Source organism: Scyliorhinus torazame, chromosome 5, assembly GCF_047496885.1.
Source record: "Scyliorhinus torazame isolate Kashiwa2021f chromosome 5, sScyTor2.1, whole genome shotgun sequence".
NCBI classification, from domain to species: Eukaryota; Metazoa; Chordata; class Chondrichthyes; order Carcharhiniformes; family Scyliorhinidae; genus Scyliorhinus; species Scyliorhinus torazame.
In genome coordinates this window covers 163,150,475-163,169,682 of record NC_092711.1, presented here as the reverse complement: position 1 = coordinate 163,169,682, position 19,208 = coordinate 163,150,475, and the positions used below count along the sequence as shown (strand labels likewise).

The following is a 19,208-nucleotide window of genomic DNA, read 5'->3' as shown; positions in this document are numbered from 1 at the left end:
AGACATCAAAACTTGTATCCGGCCTTGCCTGTGTGCCCCATTCGTCAATTCAACTTTGCAGCAGCTCAGTCCCAGCTTTGGAAACATCTTCATCTTTCTGTGAGGCCCCGGCCCCATTGACTGTGACAGGGTTCATACTGTCTCCGTGAGATTGTTGATGTAAAGCCACGTCAGACCCACACTGCCCGATTTCCAATCCAATTTATTTAAAGGTCCCAGAAGCCTGACTCCAGCCTTAAATGTTGTTCTGATCCTGTCAGTAACATTATTTTGGAACTCACTAGTACCACCACATAGGCAGTCATCAACATGCATCATAAAGATGCCCGAGAGTTTCCTGCCATGGTACCAATAAAGCACGGCAGCTCCTGCCTTCAGGTAGAGACAACCCGACTTGAACAAAACTGATCTAACTGAGAAGTGCCATACACTCTGAAACATTGTTCAAAACATCGTTCAAAACATAGACAAACTTATTGAACTTCTTCAGTCTTCCATGCATCTGGCACCTTGGGGGGTTGCAGAAACACTGCCCTCTGGAGGTGATCCCCCAGCGCAAATGCAGCTTTTATGTTTCTTGACTGAAAGTTCCGGGAAAATGTCACGAAAAGGGCCAAAGAAATTTCAAAATTACCTTTCCCACTGTGGGCGAGTCCACTCTGACCTCTTTATCGCCCAAAGCTTCTTCAAATCCCCGCGCCACTAACCTCACCTTGGGCCTTATAAGCGCCATCTGGTTGGACCTTTTCTGTGCAGATCCATTGATGTGATGATGCTGGCTGACCCCTATCTGGGACCTCTGAACACACGCCAAACTCTGTCCAACTGCCAAATCTTTCTGTTTAGCCTCCCGTATGCCTTTCTCCCCTCATTTTTCAGCAGCTACAAAACCCTCTCGGTCACAGGGACTTCAGCATCCCCCCCAAACATATCCTTGGTGTAAAACCGCCAATTCCCTGCCTGAAATGTTCCAGTTATTGAAATTACATTGAATGGATGTCAAAGAAACAGACCAGAAACAGATCCCTGAGGTTCTGAGGAGTCCCCAGTGGTCAGTCTGACTGAACTAAACACGGGTGGTATAAAACAAACAATACTCACCCCGGTATCTGCTGTCCACGGGGACTTTCCTTTAACCAGAGCCGTCAGTGGATCCTGTTCCTGACACCAGGTTGTTTTGGGACAAATGTCACTCGGAGTCTAGAGTTGGTTAAAGTTTAGGAATCTTTATTACAAACATGCAGGGAATGCTTCAGCGAACCGAAGATTCTCTGGGAGTAGTTACAATAACACACGTTTATACACAGTACAGTTGCAGCTGTTTTGTCTGTAAGTTAGTGGGAAAGTACAGGACGTCAAGGAAACAACTCGAAAACAGCTCACTTATTGGCTATAGTGACTTCATCTCTCACAAAACACATCTCGGAAAACAATAGCCAGACCAGTAATCCAGAGACCCAGGGTAATGCAATAGGGATCCAGGTTCGGCAGATGGTGAAATGTAAATTAATTAAAAATCTGGAATTAAAAGTCATTGATGACCATGAAAGCATTGTCGATAGTTGTAAATACCCAGTTGGTTTCTTTTAGATCCACCTGTAGTGGGGGAATAACACTATTTACTATCCAGGATAAAATAAATGTACTTCAGCCTTTGTGGATCATTCCAGTGGAAATGTGCTCTCCCCCAGGCTCAAAGAGCATCAGCCCACTGGAAGCAAAGTCGTGAGACCGGCCAATCCAGCAGAAAGAAGCTCTCCGACCCTCCCACTTCACCAAGTGTCAGAATGAAGAAAGTTTGATCGGATTAAATTTATTCATGTGCACCGAGGTACAGTGAAACGTATTGTTCTGCGTACAATATAGACAGATCATTTTATACATGAAAAAACATAGGACATATGGTAAATACACAATATAAACACATAGCCATCGGGTGAAGCATACGGAGTGTAGTGCTACTCAGTAGAGAAGATGTGTGGAGAGATCAGTTCAGTCCAAAAAAAGGGTCATTCAGGAGTCTGGTTACAGTGGGGAAGAAGCTGTTTAGAATCTGTTATTGCGAGATCTCAGACTTTGTAACCCCTGCCCAATGGAAGAGATTGGAAAAGAGAATAACCTTGGTGGGGGGGTCTTTGATTATGCTGCCCACTTTCCCAAAGCAGCGGGAGGTGTAGACAGAGTCAATGGATGGGAGGCGGGTTTGTGTAAGGGACTGGGCTGTGTTCACAACTCTCTGTAGTTTCTTAGTCTTGGGCTGAGCAGTTGCCATACCAAGTGTCATGGGAGTGTCCCTTTAAGAAATGTTTTTGTCTTATCACATGGCTTCAGTGATGTCATTGTGTGGGTGGAGCTGGGCTGTGGCTCTGGGAGTTGGATTTACTTTCGCTTTGGTTTGGGGCTGTTTTGTGGCTCTGAGTGTTTTGCTTTCGCTTTCACATTTTTGGCTGCTGTACTCAGAAAGAGGAGTATTTTGGCCTCTCTCTCTATCTTCATTTTAAAAGCTGTTTCCAGACTGCTTGATAACTTGAAAATAAATAATTGCTTTCTGGAAGGAATTCAAACCTGCTGTTTTGGAAAGAAAACAAGAGTGAGTGCTGTGCGCTGGGACACACCTTTGAAAAGGCGGTACTGGTTTATGGGATCTTGTTATTAAATTGGAACAGTTAAAGGGGGGAATTTATTAAGGGTTATACATAGATTACTGTAGCTGTGTGGGGTATTTATGTTTGTAATTTATAAAAATGCTTACTGTGTGTGTTTATAAAAATGTTAACTAAATTCGTAGAATAAATCTTGTTTTGATTAAAAGTGGTGAAGGCCTCTGTTGAATAACACCTGAAAGGCAGCCCTTGTGCTCATCGGAACCAAAGTCAATGAACAATTGTAGGTCAGGTGAACTCTATGATATACTTTGGAGTTTTGTGAACCCTGGCCCATAACACAAGCTGTGATGCAGCCAGATAAGATGTTTTCTATGGTGCTCCTGTAAAAGTTGGTGCACCTGTAATAATTGGTAAAAGTCAATGATAATCTTCATAATTGTCACAAGTAGGCTTACGTTAACGCTGCAATGAAGTTACTGTGAAAATCCACTAGTCGCCACACTCTGGCGCCTGTTTGGGTTCGCTGAGGGAGAATTCAGAATGTCCAATTCACCTAACAAGCACGTCCTTCGGGACTTGTGGGAGGAAACCGGAGCACCCGGAGGAAACCCACGCAGACACGGGGAAAACGTGCAGACTCTGCACAGAGAATGACCCAAGCGGGAATCGAACCTGGGACACTGGCGCTGTGAAGCAACAATGCTAACCACTGTGTTACGTGCCGCCCATGTGGCAATCAGTGTGGGCATGCTGAATTTCCTTAGTTTCCTAAGTATATGTTTCTTGGTTGTAGCGTTGATGTGGGTGGACCAGGACAGAATGCTGGTGATGTGCACACCTCGGAATTTGAAGCTGCTAACCATCTCCACCTCAGCCCCATTAATGCAGACAGAGGTGTGTACGATACTTCGCTTCCTGAAGTCAATGACCAACTCCTTAGTTTTGCTGACATTGAGGAAGAGATTGTTGTCATTACACCATGCCACTAGGTTCTCTATCTCCCTCCTGGACTCTGACTCATCGTTGTTTGATATCCGACCCATGACGTCGTGTCATCAGCAAACTTGTAGATGGAGCGGGAGCAGATTTTGCCACACAGTCGTGTGTGTATAACGAGTGTAATAGGGGGCTAAGTACGCAGCCTTGTGGGGCCCCGGTATAGAGGACTATCGTGGAGATGTTCGTGATCCGAACCACTACAGTTGTGTCATCAGCAAACATGTGGATGGATTTGGAGCCAAATTTTGCCATGCAGTCGTGTGTGTGTATAGGCAGTGCAGCCTTGCGGGGCTCCTGAATTGAGAACCATTATGGAGGAGGTGTTGTTTATCTTTACTGATTGTGGTCTATGGGTCAGAAAGTCAAGGATCCAGTTGCAGAGGGAGGAGCCTAGTCCGAAGTTTTGGAGTTCTTATATGAGCTTGGCTAGGATTATGGTTTTTCATAGAATTTACAGTGCAGAAGGAGGCCACTCGGCCCATCGAGCCTGCACCGGCTCCCGGAAAGAACACCCCACCCAAAGTCAACACCTCCACCCCATCCCCATAACCCGGTAACCACACCCAACACCAAGGGCAATTTAGCATGGCCAGTCCACCTAACCTGCACATCTTTGGACTGTGGGAGGAAACCGGAGCACCCGGAGGAAACCCACGCACACACGGGGAGGATGTGCAGACTCTGCACAGACAGTGACCCAAGCCGGAATCGAACCTGGGACTCTGGAGCTGTGAAGCAATTGTGCTATCCACAAGGCTACCGTGCTGCCCCTGTTGAAGGCAGAGCTGTAGTCAATGAATAGGAGTCTGACGTAGGAGTCCGACGTAGGAGTCCTTGTTGTCGAGATGCTTCGGGGGCGAGTATAGGGCCAGGGAGATGGCATCTGCTGTGGACCGGTTGTGGCGGTATGCGAATTGCAGTGGATCAAGGAATGCTGCGAGTATGGAGTTGATGTGTCCAACATCTCGAAGCAATTCATAATGATCAATGTCAAGGCCACCGGATGATAGCCATTGAGGCACGTTGCCTGGTTCTTCTTCGGAACTGGTATGATGGTGGTCTTCTTGAAGCAGATGGGAACCTTTGAACGGAGGAGGGAGAGATTGAGGATGTCCGCAAACACACCTGCCAGTGGGTCAGCGCAGGATCTGGGTGCACGACCTGGGACAACCAATGAGAGTCCCAGTCGTTAGTCTGCGACTCTAGATTAGTTTGGTATTGTCACTTGGGAGTCCCTGTTGGCTTTGCGGAGGTCATATATAGATTTCTTGAATAGGTCAGGGTTGCCTGCCTTGGACACCTTCAGTCGGGAGTGAATCTCCCAATTAAACCATGGATTCTGGTTGGGTAATGTACAGACTACCTTCTTTTGCACGCAATCTTCTACACATTTACTGATGAAGTCTGTGACGGTGCTGGCATACTCGTCTAGGTTGGCTGCGGAGTTAACATAGAACATACAGTGCAGAAGGAGGCCATTCGGCCCATCGAGTCTACACCAACCCACTTGAGCCCTCACTTCCACCCTATCCCTGTCACCCAATAACCCCTCTGAACCTTTTTTGGTCACAAAGGCAATTTATCATGGCCAATCCACCCAACCTGCAAGTCTTTGGACTGTGGGAGGAAACCGGAGCACCCGGAGGAACCCCACGCAGAAACAGGGAGAATGTGCAGACTCTGCACAGACAGCAACCCAGCAGGGAATCAAACCTGGGACCCTGGCGCTGTGAAGCCACAGTGCTATCCACTTCTGCTACCGTGCTTCCCTTGTTCTTGAATATGGTCCAGTCCACTGACTCCAAGCAGTCGCGTAGGAGCTCTTCCGTTGCATCAACCTTCTTAAACGGATTCTCCCGCTTAAATTTCTGCTTGTATGCCGGGAGAAGGAGCACCGTATTGTGGTCCGATTTTCCGAAGTGCAGTCAGGGGATGGATCATCAGACGCCCTCGATGTTTGTGTAGCAGTGGTCAAGGATGTTGGGGTCCCTGTCAGGACAGGAGGTGTGTTGGTGGAATTTTGGCAGTACACTTGAGGTTGACCTGGTTAAAGTACCGTCCACGATGAACATGGCCGCCAGGTATTCTGCTTTGTTGTTATTTATAGCGGTTACAATTCATCAAGCGCCTTCTTCACTTCTGCCTGGGGTGGGATGTAGACCGCCGTGATGATGGCCGACGTGAACTCCGTGGAAGGTAGTCTGGACGGTACTTCACAGTCGGGTATTCCTGGTCCGGGCAGCAGTAGTTCACCAGGATCACCACGTCCGAGCACCAGGAGGAGTTGACGAGGAGGCAAATCCCTACACCCATTCCAGGTTCAGTCCTGGATGTGATTAACAGCAGGAATAACAGCAGAATCTAACCTGTTATCATTTGTGAACCCTTTGGTGTCTCAGCCTGTTGAACGACTGAGTGAATCCCTCCTCAGAGAGAGAGCAGGTGAATGGCTTCTTTCCAGTGTGAACTTGCTGGTGTCTCTGCAATGTGGATGATGTTTGAAATCTCTTTGTGCAGTGAGAGCAGCTGAACGGTCTCTCCTCAGTGTGAATGCGCTGGTGTTCCATCAGTACCTGAGAGCTTTTAAACCCACTCCCACAGTCGGAGCATTTAAAGGGTCTCTCATTGGTGTGAGTGACATTGTGGCTCAGCAAGTGATGACTGAGTGAAGCTTTTCCCAGTCGGAGAGGTGAACGGGCTCTCCCCAGTGTGACCTCGCTCGTGTTTCATCAGGTTGGATGAGGTTCTAAACCTCTTTGAGCAGTGAGAGCAGCTGAACGGTCTCTCCTCAGAGTGAACGCGCTGGTGGGACATCAGTAGCTGAGAGCTCTTGAAACCCCTCCTGCAGTCAGAGCATTTAAAGGGCCTGCTCTTGGTGTGAGTGACATTGTGTTTCAGCAGGCTGGATAATTGATTGAATCTCATATCACACACAGTGCAGATGAACGGCTTCTGCCCGGTGTGAACTCTCTGGTGTCTCTGCAGGTGGGGTAACCGAGTGAATCCCTTATCACACACAGTGCAGATGAATGGCCTCTCCCCGGTGTGAACTCTCTGGTGTCTCTGCAGGCTGGGTAACTGAGTGAATCCCTTCTCACACACAGTGCAGGTGAATGGCCTCTCCCTGGTGTGAACTCGATGGTGTGTCTCCAGGTGGGATAACCGAGTGAATCCCTTCCCACAGTCAGAGCAGGTGAATGGCCTCTCCCCAGTGTGAACTCGTTCGTGTTTCCGCAGGTTGCCAATGTCAGTGAATCCCTTTTCACACTGAGAGCAGGTGAACGGTCTCTCTCCAGTGTGAACTCGTTCGTGTTTCCGCACGTTGCTAATGTCAGTGAATCCCTTTTCACATTGAGAGCAGGTGAATGGTCTCTGCCCAGTGTGAACTCGTTCGTGTTTCCACAGGCTGCCAATGTCAGTGAATCCCTTTTCACACCGAGAGCAGGTGAACGGCCACTCTCCAGTGTGACTGCATTGATGCCTTTCCAGCCCGCACGGGCCTTTGAATCCCTTCCCACAATCCTCACATTTCCATGGTTTCTCCATGGTCCGGGTGATCTTGCGCCTCACCGCGTTGGATGATCAGTTGAAGCCTCATCCACACACAGAACACCGATACAGACTCTCCCTGTTATGAATGGTGTATTATTTTTTCCGGGTGTGTCACTGGTTAAAGCTCTTTCCACAGTCAGTGCTCTGTAACAGTCTCACACGGGTGTGTGTCTCAGTGCTTTTGCAGACACACTGATGATTAAAATCTCTTGAAGCAGACAGAATAGACAAACATTTCTCCTTCTAGAGTCAGAGGCTGATGATCCCACGAATTGAGTGACTCAGTCAGTTCTTGACGTGACATTTAGTTTGAGATATTGCCCTCGAACTCCTCTTGTTCGAACTTCCTGTAAACAGCTTTTACAATAGTAATCATTGTCAGTACAGGATAGAAACTCAGAACAGACAATTCTAGTTTCTAGCGAACATTCTTTCCTCTCTCTTTCCCTGAAATGCTCTAAATCTCCATCCCACACACTCTCCCTCCATTCTCACTCTGCTGTATCTAATATTGCCCCTCCCAATTCTCCTGAAGGTGATCAACAACTCTAAACTCACTAAAACCTGTACAAGAGTAGAGAATCTCCATATAAGTACATTTACTGATTAGAGATAGGGAAATTCTGAGGAAGAATTTTATTTAGTCATGGAGTGGTCATGACAGGGAACTCACTGCCCACAAGGGTTGTGGAAGTCCAGATGATCAATAATTTAAAATAAAATAGGATAGTCACTTGAAGAAAATAAACTTGCAGGTGAACAGGGATATCGAGGGGGAATGGGACTCACTGGATTGCTGTACAGAGAGTCAGCATTGACTTGAGTTCCCAAATGGATTCTGTCAGTGCTGCAATGTCTGTATGACTGGAAATATATCATGTAGGTACAGTACTATATTACAAAACTAGAACTAATAATACATGTATTTTATTACAGCACCATCAATAATATCTATAATACATACTATATAACAACACTGGACATATCTCTGTCCGATATTAAATATTTTAAAATTAATTTATGGGATGTGGACAATGCTGGTCAGGCCAGCATTTATTGCCTATCCCCAGTTGCCCTTCCGAAGTAGTGGTGAGTTGCCTTCTTGAACTGCTGCAGTCCTTGAGGTGTAGGTACATCCCCTGTGCTGTTTTTTAAAAAAAATTGTTTTTATAAATTTAAAGGACCCAATTCATTTTTTCCCAATTTAGGGGCAATTTAGCTGGCCAATCCACCTACCCTGCACATCTTTGGGTTGTGGGGGCGAAACCCACGCAAACACGGGGAGAGTGTGCAAACTACACATGGACAGTGACCCAGAGCCGGGATTGAGCCTGGGACCTCGGCGTCGTGAGGCAGCAGCGCTAACCAATGCTCCACCATGCTGTCCTACATCCCCTGTGCTGTTAGGGAGGAAATTCCAGGATTTTGGGCCCCAGGGACAGTGAAGGAACGGCAATATATTGCCAAGTCAGGGTGGTGTGCAACTTGGAAGCGAACCTCCAGGTGGTGGGGTTCCCAGGTATCTGCTGCTCTTGTCCTTCTAGATGGTAGTGGTTGTAGGTTTGGAAGGTGCTGTCTGAGGAACCTTTATGAGTTACTCCAGTTTAGCTGGGGCTCCTTGATGCCATACTCAGTCAAATGCTGCCTTGATGTCAAGGGGAGTCACTCTCACCTCACTTCTGGCATTCAGCTATTTCGTCCAAGTTTCAACTAAGGCTGTAATGAGGTCAGGAGCTGAGTGACCCTGGCGGAACCCAAACTGAGCATCCAGGAGCATGTTATTGCAGAATAAGTGCCACTTAATAGGATCTTTGATGACTCCTTCCATCACTTTGCTGATGATGGAGAGTATTCCGACAGGGAAGTAATTGGCTGAGTTGGATTTGGCCTGTTTACTGACCCCTTAAATGTCAGCCATCTCCTGGAGAAACCAGTCCTTTAATTATGAAAATTAGGAAAGAGACCATCCTTTTAGCCAAATAAATGTGTCAAGCTGAGGGAACAAAGGATGTCAATGTCTTTAAGAGAGAGAGAGAGAGACCTGGGCCAAGCTTTGCAGAGTCTGCACCCTCCCTGTATTTACTTCCTTTCCCTCCAGTTGCTGCAAGTGACCAATTAAAGATCAGAATGAGATAAGAAATGGAAAGGGGAAGAAAAGAAAGTGTTTTACTCACAGATGTTGGAGACAAGAGTTTGTGTGAAGCTCAAGCTCATTCAGGGTTGGAGGAACAACAGCTTTGCTCGGCAGAAACTTCCATGTCCAACTTCCGGATTGAGACAATGGGGGAGCTCTGATTGGCGGAGGGGCAGAGTCTTTCCGGTCCTCCAAGTCTTACCATTGGTCAACTCCTGAGAGGTAAGGACAGCGGAAGTGAGCTCCCTACGCATGCGTAGCTTCCCCTCTCCCTGAGAAATGCGCAGTCCCGGGTCTGGGGGTGGGGAGATCACCGACGGCCGGAACTGTCAGCCGTCTGGAAACCGTCTCAAGGAAGTGTTGGGGGAGAGGAAACAGAGGGTGGGGGCGAATGTGCTCTAAAGCAGTAACGTCACCGCGGAGCGGATGGATTCCTATTGGCTGATTTAGAGGATGAGTTCCTTTGTGATGTCACAATGTGGAGGTTGAACAATGGGTTTCAGACGAAAACTTCCTCCTCTGGGCAACATCTGGGGGCAAATCAATGTCTCCCCCTTTCAGAAGTTCATGAGATATAGGAGCAGAATTAGGCCATTTGGCCCATCGAGTTTGCTCTGCCATTCCATCATGGCTGATCTCATCCTGGCCTTATCTCCACCGTCCTGAAAATTCTTCAGAACCCTTCAACCCGATTAAAAATCTGTCTAACTCCTCCCTAAATTTACTCACTGTCCCAGCTCCACCACACTCTGGGGTAGTGAATTCCACATATTCACAGCCCTTGGGAGAAGCAGTTTTTCCTCAACTCTGTTTTGAATAGGGCAGCATTGTGGCCCAGTGGTTAGCACTGCTGTCTACGGCACTGAGAACCTGGGTTCGATTCCGGCCCGGGTCACTGTGTGGAATTTGCACTTTATCCTCGTGTCTGCGTAGGTTTCACCCCACAACCCAAAGATGTACAGAGCAGGTGGATTGGTCACACTAAATTGCCCCTTAATTGGAATTTTAAAAAAATTGTTTTAAATTGCAACTGTTTTGAATTTGCTACCGCTTTTCGTAAGACGATTGCCTCTCGTTCTGGAATGCCCCACAAGAGGCAGCAGCCGCTCCAAGCCTACTTTATCTTTCCATTTCTTTTCTCATTCTGAGGGGTCATTGGTAACTTGCAGCAACTGAAGAGAAAGGAAGTGAATCTGGTCAGTATGTTCCACACATTTTGAGTTCAGTAATATAGACATATTTATATCTGGCAGTCTGCATGGAGAATTTCAGGCCTCTCCAAGATGGGAAGCAGTGAGCGGGGATCTGTCAGTCAGCCTGAATCAGCACCTTCAGAGAATTAAGTCCATAAGACCATAAGACATAGAAGCGGAAGTAAGGCCATTCGGCCCATCGAGTCCACTCCACCATTCAATCATGGCTGATTTCAACTCCATTTACCCGCTCTCTCTCCATAGCCCTTAATTCCTCGAGAAATCAAGAATTTATCAACTTCTGTCTTAAAGACACTCAACGTCCCGGCCTCCACCGCCCTCTGTGGCAATGAATTCCACAGACCCACCACTCTCTGGCTGAAGAAATTTTTCCTCATCTCTGTTCTAAAGTGACTCCCTTTTATTCTAAGGCTGTGCCCCCGGGTCCTAGTCTCCCCTGCTAATGGAAACAACTTCCCTACATCCACCCTATTTAAGCCATTCATTATCTTGTAAGTTTCTATTAGATCTCCCCTCAACCTCCTAAACTCCAATGAATATAATCCCAGGATCCTCAGACGTTCATCGTATGTTAGGCCTACCATTCCTGGGATCATCCGTGTGAATCTCCGCTGGACTCGCTCCAGTGCCAGTATGTCCTTCCTGAGGTGTGGGGCCCAAAATTGCTCACAGTATTCTAAATGGGGCCTAACTAATGCTTTATAAAGCTTCAGAAGTACATCCCTGCTTTTATATTCCAAGCCTCTTGAGATGAATGACAACATTGCATTTGCTTTCTTAATTACGGACTCAACCTGCAAGTTTACCTTTAGAGAATCCTGGACTAGGACTCCCAAGTCCCTTTGCACTTCAGCATTATGAATTTTGTCACCGTTTAGAAAATAGTCCATGCCTCTATTCTTTTTTCCAAAGTGCAAGACCTCGCACTTGCCCACGTTGAATTTCATCAGCCATTTCTTGGACCACTCTCCTAAACTGTCTAAATCTTTCTGCAGCCTCCCCACCTCCTCCATACTACCTGCCCCCCCACCTATCTTTGTATCATCGGCAAACTTAGCCAGAATGCCCCCAGTCCCGTCATCTAGATCGTTAATATATCAAGAGAACAGCTGTGGCCCCAACACCGAACCCTGCGGGACACCACTCATCACCGGTTGCCACTCCGAAAAAGAACCTTTTATCCCAACTCTCTGCCTTCTGCCTGACAGACAATCGTCAATCCATGTTAGTACCTTGCCTCGAATACCATGGGCCCTTATTTTACTCAGCAGTCTCCCGTGAGGCACCTTATCAAAGGCCTTTTGGAAGTCAAGATAGATAACATCCATTGGCTCGCCTTGGTCTAACCTATTTGTTATCTCTTCAAAGAACTCTAACAGGTTTGTCAGGCACGACCTCCCCTTACTAAATCCATGCTGACTTGTCCTAATCCGACCCTGCACTTCCAAGAATTTAGAAATCTCATCCTTAACAATGGATTCTAGAATCTTGCCAACAACCGAGGTTAGGCTAATTGGCCTATAATTTTCCATCTTTTTCCTTGTTCCCTTCTTGAACAAGGGGGTTACAACAGCGATTTTCCAATCCTCTGGGACTTTCCCTGACTCCAGTGACTTTTGAAAGATCATAACTAACGCCTCCACTATTTCTTCAGCTATCTCCTTTAGAACTCTAGGATGTAGTCCACTGGGCCCGGAGATTTATCAATTTTTAGACCTCTTAGTTTCTCTAGCACTTTCTCCTTTGTGATGGCTACCATATTCAACTCTGCCCCCTGACTCTCCGGAATTGTTGGGATATTACTCATGTCTTCTACTGTGAAGACTGACGCAAAGTACTTATTTAGTTCCTCAGCTATTTCCTTGTCTCCCATCACAAAATTACCAGCGTCATTTTGGAGCGGCCCAATGTCAACTTTTGCCTCCCGTTTGTTTTTAATGTATTTAAAGAAACTTTTACTATCATTCCTAATGTTACTGGCTAGCCTACCTTCATATTTGATCCTCTCTTTCCTTATTTCTCTCTTTGTTATCCTCTGTTTGTTTTTGTAGCCTTCCCAATCTTCTGACTTCCCACTACTCTTTGCCACATTATAGGCTTTCTCTTTTGCTTTGATGCATTCCCTAACTTCCTTTGTCAGCCATGGCTGCCTAATCCCCCGTCTGATAACCTTTCTTTTCTTTGGGATGAACCTCTGTACTGTGTCCTCAATTACTCCCAGAAACTCCTGCCATTGCTGTTCTACTGTCTTTCCCACTAGGCTCTGCTCCCAGTCGATTTTCGTCAGTTCCTCCCTCATGCCCCTGTAGTTACCTTTATTTAACTGTAACACCTTTACATCTGATTCTACCTTCTTTCTTTCAAATTGGAGATTGAATTCTACCATATTATGATCACTGCCTCTTAAGTGCTCCCTTACTTTAAGATCTTTAATCAAGTCTGGCTCATTACATAACACTAAGTCCAGAATGGCCTGTTCCCTCGTGGGCTCCATCACAAGCTGTTCCAAAAAGCCCTCCTGTAAACATTCAATGAATTCCCTTTCCTTGGGTCCACTGGCAGCATTATTTACCCAGTCCACCTGCATATTGAAGTCCCCCATGATCACTGTGACCTTGCCTTTCTGACATGCACTTTCTATTTCGTGGTGCATTTGTGCCCCCGGTCCTGGCCACTGTTAGGAGGCCTGTACATAACTCCCATTATGTTTTTTTTGCCTTTGTGGTTCCTCAACTCTACCCACACAGACTCCACATCATCTGACCCTATGTCGTTTAGTGCTATTGATTTAATTTCATTCCTAATTAACAAGGCAACCCCGCCCCCTCTGCCCACCTCCCTGTCTTTTCGATAGGTTGTGAATCCCTGGATGTTTAAATGCCAGTCCTGAACCCCCTGCAACCACGTCTCTGTGATGCCTACCACATCACACCTGCCAGTCACAATCTGGGCCACAAGCTCATCTACCTTGTTCCGTACACTGCGCGCATTTAAATATAGCACCTTTCATTCTCTATTGACCGTCCCTTTTTGTTTTCTTAGTGTGGTGGACCTTGGTTTACTGAGCCTTTCCATACACTGTGTCATATTTTGTGGGATGGGGACTATCATAACCTCTCCTGAGTTTTGTCTTTTCGTGCTTTTTTGTATTCCTAAGCAGCTACGCTTCCCACTGATTACTTCACCTCTTGGTTCCCTGACTTTCCCTTCCCCCCCCAATCTTTAGTTTAAAGTCCTATTAAGAGGATGAATATTACAGAGTGAGAATGGAGGGAGAGTGTGTTGGATGGAAACTAGAATTGCCTGTTCTCAATTTCCATTTGTAAATTCCTTTTACAGGATATTAGATGAAGACTTGCAGAAAAAAACCGAACGACACTTCAGGATTTGGAAGAGTCACTTGGCTTATCGGGACCTGAATATCATCAGGAGAACCATCACTGCAAAAGACACTTCTGGGGTGAAGGTTTGCCTGTCAGGCAAAGGAACAGAATGGAAGTAAACACAGGAACGAAGAATCACATTGGGCTGGTTCCAGGAGAATTGAGTGACAACTTCAGCGATGTAACCATGGAGTGTGATTTATGATTGTGTTAAAAGTAAAAGGGCATCATTCTGTTTATAGTTTAAGGGATACGTTCCCTATAAAAATAGTGTTTAGGCATTGTTGTTTCTAGTTTGTTGCAGTAAAAGTCATAAAACCTGAAGTTTTTGTCTTATGACTCATTAATTTGTTCACTGGGGTTAGAATTTATCTTTTAAAATTCCTGATCTTTTCAGAGATCTTACACAATTGGTTTTGAGTCACAAGTTTCAACTTCCCATTTAAGCCTCAGGCAACTTGCTGTCTCTCTGTTGCTCATGTCAATGACAGCCTAGTAACAGAGCTGAGGGCTGGAGATGCTGTGACCCCTTGTCGGAACTGGAATCAGTAGAAAGAAGAACCGTCGTTTCTGGTTGAGCTTTGTGTTAACTGTCTGACCATGATGACCATATATAAATAGCTAACCAGGTAATCTATTGTGATGAGGGTTTAGAAACAGACCCTGGGTCGACGAGTTCACTGAAGCTGTGGGTTGTCAGCTGTACAGTGAAACCAGGCATCCAACAGCCACAGAGACCTCTAATATTGGACACTGGGTTTAACCCTGTTCTGTATTAAACAGGCCTATCTGATACTGGGGTGATATAGTTAATCTGACCCTTAATTCATTCAATTCCAAAAGTGAATAACATTGATTCAAGTACAGTGACTACCTTGGCAATCTGTCAATAAAGTGGTGTCAGTTCATGCAGATCCGTGTCTGAACTCAATTCCATTACTTATTTTTGTTACTTACTGGACTATTTCTCTCTTTTCTCTCCTCTCGCTCCAGCCTCTCTCTGCCTCTGGTGTTCCTCTCTCTCTCTGGTGCCTCTCATTCCCTCTGCTACCTCCTCTCCCTCTGTCACTCTCACCTGCCTCTCACTCTCTGTTATTAGTGCTTAGGAAGGCAGGTGGGACAGTTTCCTTTGATAGCCGAGGGCCAAGAATATAAGAACAGGGAGAGTGTGCTGGAACTGCATTAAACACCAGTTAGACCACAGCCGGAGCACTGCAGACAGTTCTGGTCACCACATTACAGGAAGGATGCGATTACACTAGAGGCACAGTAAAGGAGATTTATTTATTTATTTTTATTAATTTGGAGTGCCCAATTAATTTTTTCCAATTAAGGTTTTTTTTTTTAATAAACATTTTATTGAGATATTTCTTTGTCATTGTAACAGCAACAAAATCAACAATGTACATAACAAGGAAAATATTAACATAGTACAAATACTGCCTCCCACACCCACAGGTCCTACAATTACTTACCTCCCTAATCTACGCGAGCCTAACTCCCCTTCCCTTCTGCTGACGATTAATTCTCTGCGAGGAAGTCGACGAATGGTTGCCATCTCCGGGCGAACCCTAACAGAGACCCTCTCATGGCGACCTTAATTTTCTCCAGGCAGAGAAAGCCAGCCATGTCCGAAAGCCAGGTCTCCAATTTTGGGGGCTTTGAGTCCCTTCATGCTAGTAATAGGCGCCTCCGGGCTACCAGGGAAGCAAAGACCAGAACGTCCGCCTCTTTCTCCTCCTGGATTCCCGGATTCTGCGACACCCCAAGAATCGCCACCTCTGGACTCATTGCCACCCTCGTATTTAATACCGTGGATATGGCATCGGCAAACCCCTGCCAAAACCCCCTCAGTTTTGGGTATGCCCAGAACATATGGACATGGTTCATTGGAAAACAAATAGGAATCTCGGGAGGACCATTATTTTTACCAACTGCACCCTACCCGCCAGAGACAACGGGAGCGCATCCCATCTCCGGAAATCCTCCTTCATCTGTTCCACCAACCGGGCCTTGTTCAATTTATGAAGCCTGCCTCAATCCCTCACCACCTGAATACCCAAGTACCTAAAACTGCCCCCTACCACTCTAAACGGCAGTTCCCCCAGTCGCCTCACCTGACCCCTCGCCTGGACCACAAACATCTCGCTCTTCCCCATATTAAGCTTGTACCCCGAAAACCGGCCGAATTCCCCTAAAATTCCCATAATTTCTTCCATCCCCTCCTCTGGGTCTGAGACATACAACAGTCGAGCGTGGTGGCTACCACATAGGTCGTCCGCATACAGCGAGACTCGGTCCCCAACCCCTCCGGACCAACCTCTTCCAGCCCCTTGAGGCCCTCCGAGCAATTGCCAGCGGCTCTATCCCCCGCACAAACAGCAGTGGGGAGAGGAGACATCCCTGTCCCCCGGTGCAGTGTGAAATAGTCCTAAGTCGTCCTGTTTGTCCGTACACTTGCAACCAGAGCCCGGTACACCATCCTAACCCAGTCAACAAAGCCCCTTCCAACCCTGAACCACTCCAGCACCTCCCATAAGTAATCCCACTCGACTCGGTCAAAGGCTTTTTCCATCGCGACCACCACTTCAACTTCCCTACCTTCCGGGGGCACCATGATCACGTTTAGCAGCCTTCTTACATTGGCCCCTAGCTGCCTGCCCTTAACGAACCCAGTCTGATCCTCCACTATAACGTCCGGTACACAGACCTCAATCCTGGAGGACAAAATTCTGGCCAGAAGTTTGGCATCTACGTTCAGCAAGGAAATCGGCTTGTAAGACCCACATAGCCCCGGGTCCTTGTCCCTTTTCAGAATGAGCGAGATCATGGCCTGTGACATTGTCTAGGGCAGAGCCCCTCTTTCCTTGGCCTCGTTAAAGACCTTCATCAGCACCGGCCCCAATATTCCAGACAATTTTTTATAGAACTCGGCTTGGTGCCCGTCTGGTCCCGAGGCCTTGCCCGACTGCATGGCCTTCAAACCCTCCAGCCCGAGTGGGGCCCCCAGCCCTTCTACCAGCTCCCCATAATTAAGGGGCAATTTATTGTGGCCAATCTACCTACCCTGCACATCTTTGTGTTGTGGGGGGGCGAAACCCACGCAAACACGGGGCAAATGCGCAAACTCCACACGGACAGTGACCCAGAGCCGGGATCGAACCTGGGACCTCGGCGCCATGAGGCAATGTAACCACTGTGCCATGGTCCTGCCCGCTGCAGAGGAGATTTATGATGATGCTACCAGGGATGGAGAATTTTAACTATGAGGAAAGATTGGATCTCCCCAGTGTGAATTCGCTGGTGTACAGTGAGTTGCTCCGATCGCTTGAATCTAGTCCCATAGTGAGAGCACCTGAACGGTCTCTCATCAGTGTGAACAAGCTGATGGGACATCAGTTCACTGGACGTTTTATAGCATTTCCCACAGTTTAGACATTTGAAAGGTCTGTCTTTCATAATAATAATCTCTTGTCACAAGTAAGCTCACATTAACATTACAATGAAGTGAAAAGCCCCAAGTCGCCACATTCTGCTGCCTGATCGGGACACGGAGGGAGTGCGGTTGATGAGGTGAGACAGTAGCGCACAGGTGCAATGCTATTGTTCGTCTGGAGGAGAGTCCTTTGTCCCGCGGAAGCAAAGTTAGCATCAGGCGGTGGGAGGGAGGATCCGTAAACCCTTCACAATCATTGTCAGCTCCCTGATTTGCAGCTGCGGGGCTTCTCCCTCCTAGGAACAGGCCCAGGTTAAAGGTCACCATCCTGCTTCAGCGACTGGAGGATGGTTCACATCAGAGGATGGGGGAGGGGGACAATAAATAAGAGCTGACACTTTGCACTCAAATCAATGAGGACTCTGATCTCTGGAAAGGAAGGGAGCCCTGGGAGGTGGGTGGGGAGGATTCACAAACACCCGCTGGAGGCCCCAAACCGCCAAGAAGAGCCCACAGATCCTGATTTTGCAGCTCCCGGGGCTTGTTTGCTTCAGCTGCGGCCATCTTGGTGAAACAACAGAGTGGGCGGGGCATCAGGATTCCAGTGACCAGGAGAGAAAATTACCGATTTATTCTCACTCTACACAGAGGGACTTGAGAACTGAACCCAGCCAGAGTGGAAGGAGCGGGTAAACTGTAAGGAAAGGAATTTTGAAGGTGGTTTGAAAGGTTTGGCAGACTGACAAACTCTCATGGTGAAAATTAAAGGTAAGCCTGCACGGGTCTGTGTGAAGAGGTGGGCGGTGTTGGGTGGGCTGCTGACAGAAATGTGAGGCCAGGGAGGGGGTGGTTGGCTGCCAGAACGGTTGGAACAGAGTTCTACATAGGTCCAGTTGACGAGTCAGACACCCAAGCAGCAAATCTCAGTGGATTCAAATATGGCCCATAAAATGTGGGCTGGTTTGTCACCCTGGGGTTTGGATTCCAGCATAGGGAGGACGGAGAATGGATGTGATGAGGATTTACTGTTTCGCAGAAAGAAGTGCAGAAAACCTGTTCCAAACAAACTAGAATTGTCTCTCCTTCATTTTTATTCGGTATTGACAATGATGATGTTTATAAACTCTTTTTATCAGAAATTTGGAATCTACAGGTGTGAAATCATCCAACCTGGAGAGACACAAGGACATCCACACCACAGACAAACCATGGAAATGTGGGGCCTGTGGGAAGGCATTCATATCTCCATCCCAACTGGAAACTCATCTGCGTAGTCACTCAGGGGAGAGACCTTTCACCTGCTCCATGTGTGGGAAACAATTTAATCGATTGTTCAACCTTCGCACTCACCAGCGAATTCACACTGGAGAGCGGCCATTCATCTGCTCTGTGTGTATGAAGGGATTCAGCAGTTCATCACACCTGCTGAAACACAAACGTGGTCACACTGGGGAAAGTCCATTCATCTGCTTCAAGTGTGGGAAGAGATTTACTAATTCACCTGACCTTCTAACACACCAGCGAGTTCACATCGGGGTGAGGCCTTTCAACTGCTCCATGTGTGGGAAGAGATTCACGCAGTCACAAAACCTAATGAGACACAGGCGAGTTCACAAATAATTTTTGGAAGTAGATTCAGCTGAACGGATGATCTCAGTGTCGGTGACAAAGAAATCAATGAGCTCCTTGCACTTGTTTGAAGTCAGGAGAGAGATTTAAGAAGATGATCATGAAGAACAGAATCTGGGTTGTCCTTGCTTCCAGGAACAATCCAGAAATAGTGACCAGTTTAGGCAGAGGAAAGCAGGGCCAGGTAGAGCTGGATGTGTTGCTGCTGCCTCTGGTAATCAACAGTTCAACCAGTTGATAAGACTGCGCCAAGTG

At 47.0% G+C, this 19,208-nt stretch overlaps 1 protein-coding gene and 1 long non-coding RNA gene across 2 annotated transcripts; one reads left to right on the top strand and one right to left on the bottom strand.

Annotated features, from left to right (window-relative positions):
- Positions 1-3,260: 3,260 nt before the first annotated feature.
- On the bottom strand, positions 3,261-9,500 carry LOC140420361 (uncharacterized). Its single transcript, XM_072504374.1, has 2 exons — positions 9,332-9,500; positions 3,261-7,504 (listed from the first exon to the last, which is right to left on the bottom strand). The coding sequence occupies exon 2, from the start codon at positions 7,149-7,151 to the stop codon at positions 6,228-6,230; it is 924 nt and encodes a 307-aa protein (XP_072360475.1). The 5' UTR covers positions 7,152-7,504; positions 9,332-9,500; the 3' UTR covers positions 3,261-6,227.
- A 207-nt stretch (positions 9,501-9,707) lies between these two features.
- On the top strand, positions 9,708-14,212 carry LOC140420367 (uncharacterized). Its single transcript, XR_011946318.1, has 2 exons — positions 9,708-10,487; positions 13,845-14,212. It is a non-coding gene; the product is annotated as an uncharacterized lncRNA (long non-coding RNA).
- The last annotated feature ends 4,996 nt before the right edge of the window (positions 14,213-19,208 follow it).